This window comes from Cynocephalus volans, chromosome 8, assembly GCF_027409185.1.
Source record: "Cynocephalus volans isolate mCynVol1 chromosome 8, mCynVol1.pri, whole genome shotgun sequence".
NCBI classification, from domain to species: domain Eukaryota; kingdom Metazoa; phylum Chordata; class Mammalia; order Dermoptera; family Cynocephalidae; genus Cynocephalus; species Cynocephalus volans.
In genome coordinates this window covers 26,574,791-26,582,706 of record NC_084467.1, presented here as the reverse complement: position 1 = coordinate 26,582,706, position 7,916 = coordinate 26,574,791, and the positions used below count along the sequence as shown (strand labels likewise).

The 7,916-nt window shown below is 47.9% G+C and overlaps 1 protein-coding gene across 1 annotated transcript; it reads right to left on the bottom strand.

Moving 5' to 3' along the window:
- Window positions 1–80: 80 nt before the first annotated feature.
- Window positions 81–5,717, bottom strand: LOC134384101 (toll-like receptor 12). The gene is made up of 2 exons (XM_063105733.1): window positions 2,975–5,717; window positions 81–100 (listed from the first exon to the last, which is right to left on the bottom strand). The coding sequence occupies exons 1-2, from the start codon at window positions 5,715–5,717 to the stop codon at window positions 81–83; spliced, it is 2,763 nt and encodes a 920-aa protein (XP_062961803.1).
- Window positions 5,718–7,916: the final 2,199 nt, after the last annotated feature.

Here is a 7,916-nt window from a genome sequence, read left to right as displayed (position 1 = left end):
TTGCTACCTTTCAGATATCGTCAGCCAATAGCTGTATCATCGTCTTCCGGATCCTGGCGCCGGAGCAAATAGGAGCAGGTTCAACGCGTGGGGGCGGGGCCTGCTGAAGAGGCGAAGTGAGAGAGTAAACCCAGACATCAAAGCAGAAACAATAAAAAATAGGGAGGGGGATGACTAGAGGTGACCAGAATGGTGGGCAGGAGAGACTTGGACAGTTGTAGGTTCAATTTCCAACTCACAGCTCCATGACTTTGGATGAATTCTGAACTCCGCTTTCTTCACTTGTAAAATGAGCATAATAGCATCCATGTCACTGGGTTTTTGTTAGGCTTCAATGAGATAATATACCTAAAAACGATTAGCTCAGGGCCTGGGTCCTAATTATGCACAGCAAATGTTAGCTATTAATATGTAAAAAAAAAAAAAAGTTAGTACAGAGCTTGGAACTTCGTGGATGTTAGAAGAATGTTAATCATTATTACAGAATAATCTTAATATAAATGTAGTTGTATAGTACCATTGTGAATACTCTGGGGTATGAGCAATCTAATACGGGATTGAGAATGTGGGTTTTGTAGTTAGACACGGATCCAAATGCCAACCCAACTAATTCCTAGCTGTGTGGCCTTGAACAAATTACTGCATCTCTTTTGTCTTAGGTTTTTTCATCTGTAAAATGCAAGTAATATAATAGAACCTACATTGCAAGGTGTTGTGAAGATCAAATGAGGTGATGTAGGTCAAGCATGATTTCTGGAGACGAACTGCTTGTGTCTGAAACTTCTTTCAAATGCAGGATGCAGGCCTTGCTACTCATTAGCTGTGAAACCTGGGGCATATTACTTAACCTCTTTATGCCTCAGTTTCTTCATCTGTAAAATGGGAATGATAATAATGGCATCTTCCTCATAGCGTTGTTGAGAAGAATAAAAAGGAGAAAGTGTGTAAAGAGCTTGGCACATGTGTGGGACACAGAAAGAGTTTAATAATCATTAGCTATTATTATTTTTGTTAATGAGACTTTGGGCAAATTGACACTACCTAGCATATGGTAAGGGCTCAATGAATGTTGGCTAGTGTTAGAATTAGGAGAATTCTATACCTTAATTTTAATGATCCAGTTCAAATTCCTTCTCTGTGAAACATGTTTTGGCTTCTTTATTGTAATAACTCATGTGATTTTACTCAGCAATAGCAACCTATAACACTCCTTATTATTAAAGACTCACAACAGTCCTATGAAGTTGGTGGTATTAGCCCCAATTTACAAGGAGGAAATGGGGGCTTACAGAGATGAAGCGACTTGCTCAAGATTTCATAGACAAAAAGTGCAAGGGCTGAGATTTGAATCCCTAGGCACATAACTCCCAAAAAAGGTCTCCTGTTGGCCCCACACTTCATGAGGAAGAGGCTGGGTGGAGGGGGGTCAGAGGGATACAGTGAAGGCTGGAAACATTTGAGAGAGTGTCAAGATCTGAAGCTGGAAAAGCAGTTGTGCAGGGTCAGGTAAGGATGTCCACTTCAACATCGTCTACCCTGAAGAGGAGGAAGGCCAGGGTGCACAGAGAGAAGGATACCTTTAGGACACAAGAGGGCACCCTCATCCTAAATCCAGCCTGAACTGTTCGATGGTTTCCCTTAGCCTTTGTCTAATTAAAGCCTGGCATTTGACAGAAGAGGAAAACTAAGGAAGACCCCAACAGGCCAAGTCCCCTGTCCAGTGTCATATGGAAATAAGCAACAGAGCCTGAACCAGACCTGGGTTCTCTCTGGTTCAGCGTCCTTGAGGATTTGGTTTGCAAGCATTCTGTTCACAGTTGTCTGTGAAGACCTTCTCTGAGCTGGGCCGGCACTACTAGGCTTCAAAGAGACAGAGAAGAATCAGCCCGGTCCCTGCCCCCAGGGCTTGATCCCCAGACATTCCCAATGGAGCGCAGTCCTATGAGTAAAACATTTTTGAGCACACACTTCCAATATATGTATATCTATTTGCTTCTAAATGATACAGTTTTGTAATAATACCTAACTTTTATTGAACATTTGTAATGCATTATTAGGTCCTGCTCTCAGTGTTTTATACATGTTAACTCATTTCATTCTCATAAAACCCTTTGAGGGAGGGCCCAATAGTAACACATACTACAGAAAAGGAAACCGAGGTACAGAGAGGTTTCGTAACATGCAAGGTGAAGGCTGAGCTGAATCTTAAAGAACTTGGACTTCCCCAGGGGAAAGGTATTCTTCAATGAAGGAGCAGCACATGCAAAGGACCAGAGGCAGGAGTACATGGTGTTCTGGGAGCTACAAGTAATTTAGCATAGCTAGAGCACAGTGTCAAGGGGGCGGGTTCGTACTGCCAGTGTTGCCGTGAGGCTCAAAAGAAGATAGATGTGACAGGACTTCACGTTTTTACTGAGAGAGCAGGCAGTCTGCCCCTCCTCCTGGGCAGCATCCCAGCTTTCTGGTCCTCAGTTGCCAATCCCTCTATAACCCAGATGGCAAAAGGGGCCCCTTCACCCTGGAAGATCTGGTTGAACTTGGCTTGGATCCCATTCCACAGTTTAGGACTGCCCAGAGCCCTCCCTCCTGCCCTGAACTCTCCACGAATTCCCAACCTTATTTCCTCTGGGCTACAGTTTCTGTGACTCTGCCCCTTCACCTTCTGTCTCATGTGGCTTTCCATCAAAAAAAAAAAAAAAAAAAAAATTCAATCAAGCCAAGTACATTTCATACATTTAATAAACTTACTGAGGATTTGGACAACTCGAGATCACATCACATACCACATGGCTCATTCAGCCTCCAGAGCCTTCCCAAAGCCTGTGTTCCCAACATTTGATCCTTCCTGCATGTGCAACACCCCCACCTCCTACTGGAAGCTGAGTTCAGTCTCAGGCACCCACACATACTCACTATCTCCCTGCCTGGCTGGTGGGCTTTTCTTTTCCCCACCCTCCAACACACATGCACCCACCCTCCCCCAACCTAGGTTGCCCCAGCCTGCTCCCCAGCCAAGCCCAGAAGTTGTCCTTTCTTTCATCTTCCTGGGGCCACATGCAATAGTCTCCTCGGCGGAGCAGCCAGGCCAGTCTGTGGTAGCGGGGGAGCTGGTGGCGGGAGATGCGCTCTAGGAAGACCAGCAGCAGCACTGGGGGATGAGGGGCAGCCAGCAGAAGGGAAGTGGCCAGGCGGAGCTCCAGGCGGCAGCGGGGGGTGTGCAGGGCCTGGTGACTCAGCACACAGAGTGTGACCCGGCTGGCTGCCATGCTATCTGCCACATTGTCAGCTATATCCTTGCCTGGCTCAAAGTCCCGCTCAGGGAGGCAGAGGTGCAGCCCCCAGCCAGCTGGAGGGCAGCCTTCCAGAGTGGGCAGCAGCTCCTGCACCACCCAGCCCTGGTCTTGTCTGCAGTGGGACACAAACACATCATAGAGGAACCTCTTGCCCTCACCCCTCTGACCCCTCTGACCCCTCAGACCCTGGAGCCAAGCTCTGAACAAAGCCTGGAGATAGAGGATCCAGGAGTTCCTGGCTTCCTGTAGGAGGGGCAAGCAGACCAGAAGAAACAAGAGGGTAGAGCTGCCCAAAAAGAGTTCCAACCCCAAAGTCTTGGGGCAGTGGCTCCAGAGAAAGGGGAAAAGGGGACTCTTGGACCCGCCCCCAGCTTCTGGCTGGCACAACTGCCGTGATACTATGTGTATGTATGTTCTGGGGGACCGCTCAAGCCAGGGCCCTACCCAGGCATTAGCACACTGGCAGGCCAAGGATGAAGTCAGAATATACAAGTACTGGGGCATCTGGGGACTGTGCTCCTGCAGGCTATCATCAAGCACGAGGCCTTTCTCCCAGTCTAACACTAAGACCTGGAGATTTCCTAGGCCCTGGAAAGCAGCAGCGGACAGTGTCTCCAACCCCGTTTGGGACAGGTGCAGCACCTCGAGGCTCGGCAGCTCACCCACCAGCTCCTCAAGCCTCACTGGGCGGGGCCGAGCTCGGGACTGCAGAGCCTTCAGGTTCAGCTCCCGTAAGCTGGGCAGCCCAGTGATGCAGCAGGGCCTGGGACTGTGCCCGTCCCCACTTACACTCAAGGACCTGAGCCTGGGGAGCTGCCAGAGGAAGAAGCTGGAGGTGTCCTGGGAGCAGAGGGCCTCCAAGCTACTGCCAAGCAGGGAGAGTTGACCAAGGGCAGGGAAGATCTCAGAGATATTCCCAGCCTCCAGCTGCAGTCCCCAGCCTTTTAAAGTCAGGGTCTGCAAGAGTGGAAAGGCGTTTGGAAATAGCTTCCAAGGCTTCATGCCTGAGACTGCGTGAAGTTCCAAGCTTGTCAACCTTGTGGGCAGGGACAGTGTTACCCCAGAAGGGCCAGAGGGGAACTGCAGTCTCAAGTTGCGCAGACTCTCTAGGCCCTGGAAGTCCCAAGATGGGCTCAGTACCATATGGGTGTCTAGCAGGTTTAGGGTGGTCAGTGCAGGCAGAGGAGCCAACCAGCCCTCACTCAGGGCTCCCAGTGGATTGCTGTCCATGTTCAAGGTCTCTAGCCTCCATAGGCCCTGGAATACCTGGCCTTCCAGGCAAACCAGCTGGTTTCCCTGAAGTAACAGCTCCTGCAGGTGGGGCAAACAAGAGAAGGTGGCTGGGGACAGGGTGTGCAGCTTATTGTTGGACAGACCCAGGGCCCTCAGTCCTGACACAGCCCCTGACTCATTCATGCACAGCATGGCACTCCGCAGTTGGTTGTTGGCCAGGTTCAGTCTCTGGAGCCTGGGCATGGCAGCCAGGAAACCTGGTGGCAGTTCAGTCAGGCCACTCCTCTGAAGACCCAAGCTCTTCAGGCTGTGGCAGGAAGCCAGGGCTTCTGGAGCTATGGGCCTTATTTGTTTCGATCCCAAATTCAGTTTCTGCAGCTCAAAGTGGGCAATTGCCTCAGCTGGCAGCTCGGCCGTGTCAGTGTATGTCACAGATAGTTCGTCCAGCCTCTGCAGCCCCAGTCCCACCACTGCAGCTGCCTCCATCTTTGTGTGGTCCAGATGCAGAGTCCCCACCTCAAGGCCATGGAGGGTGCCAGGACTGGCCATTTTTAGCAAACTGTTGTGTGACAGATCCAACGTGTCCAGGGTCCAGACATCCCCAGAGGAGGGGCCACGCACCAGGTCTGGAAATATGTCAGCCAGCACCCCCACATTCTGAAGACAGCTGTACTTGACAGCCAGCTGTCGTACACTGGGAGGCAACCGGACACTCAAGTTCCTGTCCAGGCAGGGGCCCAAGAAAGCAAGGTGCTGGAGGGATCTCAGGTCATCAAAGGCATCAGAGGGTATGAAGAGCAATCCTCCCTTGGGACGAGTTATGAAAGACAGCTTCTGCAGCTGGCCCAAGCCCCGGAGAGCTCCTGGCAGGAGCTGGGTGAGATGCAGACTCAGCCCCAGGACCTTGAGCCCAGGGAAGCTGGAGAAGGCATCCCGAGGCAGAACAGAAATGGAGCCAGAGAGACAGAGTCCCTCCACACTCTGAGGCACAACTTCCAAGGCCTGTGTCAGGTTGGTCACCAAGTTGCATGCAGCAAGGAAGGGCAGGCTGGAGTCCAAAGGGCAGACCAGGAAGAAGCGAGAGAACAGGGGCAGCTGGGAGCCTTCAGTCACTAGGCAGTTGGATACAGTCCAGCCTCTAGTCAGAGGAAGGGACAGGAGCAGACTGGGCAGCAGCAAGTGCCCGCCCATCTCAGCACCAAGCCTGGTCCACAGAGAAGCAGAATCAGAGCCCCACTCTGCTCCCTGCACTGTTCCAAAGCCCACCCTCCCCCTTCACACATACGCATACACAATACTCACAACGATGACGGGATACCCAGCCCCTAGTGTGCCCAGGAGGTCTGGAAGCAGGGTCAGAGGGCCACGATGCTTCCAAACTGTAGAACTGCTGGGAGACTGGATGGGAGGGTGGGGCCACACTAGGAGATGCTTATTGCTGAGGTTCCAAGAATCCGAAAAAAGAAGTACTCTAGTAGTGAGAGAGGGACCGGGTCTCACTTCCCTGTTGTAAGGAAGCAAGCAGCGTTTTTGAGCACAACATTTGGGACCAAAGATCCAGGATCTCACTGTGCTCTTATCCTGGGGGGAGCACTTCACTTCTCTGAGCTTCAGTCTCCTCATCTACAAGACAAACATACTAATACCTGCTTCATAAGATTGCTGCAAATTACACATGGGTGTCAGAATGGGGTTCTCTTGTCAGCACCCCCTTTACTACTTTCTCTCCTCACTCCTAATATGGTTTTTATTAAAGCAGATATTTTGTAAGCAAAATAATACATCAAAATGTTGCCATCATGGACATCTTATAATGTTCCACATGGAAGATTCCAAAAAGCCCAAGCTTCACTTGAGAGGACTAGAGGGCTCCATTCCTGTCCTTCCAGGCTGGAACAAGGAAGGAAGATCTCCATGGCTTTGACCTTTACATGCACTACCAGGATGGAGCCAGGATCCAACATAGAACAGGAAAAGATCAAGAAAAGAGCTGTGATTATCTCAAACAATACATTCAGTGCAAGTCAATATCTGCTCATGATTTTAAAAAATAATAAACTCAGAGAGAAGAAAAATTCCTTGATTTATAAAAAGGCATCTACCCCAGATCTACAACAAACATAATTCTTAATAGTGAACCATCAGTTGCATTCAATTTAAAGCCAGGAATGAGATGACTATAATTACCTCTGTCCATTATAAGGGAGGCCTCAGCCAGGAGAATAAAAAAGAAAAAGAACAGAAATTAAAATTATAAAATACAGGTATTTTAAAGGAAGAAACCCAAGGTCATCATTTACAAGATGCTGTGATGGTCTACATAGGAAAGCCAAGAATTTCTAGAAACAAACTATTGAAATTAAAGAATGTTTAGCAAAGATACTAGATACTAGACACTTTTTAAAAAGCTTTCTAATACACCAGTGCATTAGTTAGGGTCGCAACAGGAAACAACACATACAAATTAAGGTTTTTCTATGAGGTTTGTATGCACAGGGACTGATCACAAAGGTGTTAGCAGGGCTTAGGGATACGGAGGGACAGTTCAGGAACCCAGGCAGGGCCAACAAGCATAGTAGCTGTCACCTCTACTAGAACTGAAGAGATAAGGACCAGAAGTTACCAGATCCTGGAAAGAGAAAAGAGTTTTGTAGGATCAACTATTTTAAGAGGAGTGATGACATTTGATCAAGTCATAAAACCAACCCAAGGGGTCCTCACACCAAGGAAATCAGGAGCACAAATGTCCCGGGACCTCTCCCTCTTATCCTTCCCTCCCTCTAATCTCTTGCCAGGATTAGCCATTGGCCAGAATCAGAAGGGGAAAAAAAACTTAATGCAATCCACTCAGGATAGCTTTCCTAAGCAAAGAGCAAGATGAAGGGCAAGTAGATATGGAGGGACAAACAAAAGAAATGCACAATGACCATCAGCAAACAATTAGAAAATGCACATTGAAAAAAAATTTTCTAATAATAATAGGGCACAAGAATATATACATAAATGGAACAGGATTCCAGAAACAAAGCTAACCATATCTAGTCACCTGATCTATAAAAAGACACCTGTTTAATTCCATTCATCTTTAAAAGATAACTCAAGATACATCATAAGCCTAACTGTGAAAAATAAAACAAAAAATATTTTAGGTAGAAACATAAAAGAATACCTTCTTTGTCTTAAGATAAACAAAGTTTTCTTAAATAGGCCACAAAAAGAACTAGACACTAAAGCTTTTCATAAGTTGGACTTCCTTAAAATTAAGAGTTGTGTTCATTAAAGGATATGACTGAGAAAGAGAAAAGATAAGCCACACACAGAAGAAGGTATTCGTGCTACATGTGTTCAACACAGAACCCATAGTTGTGGAATATAATCAATATAATTTTC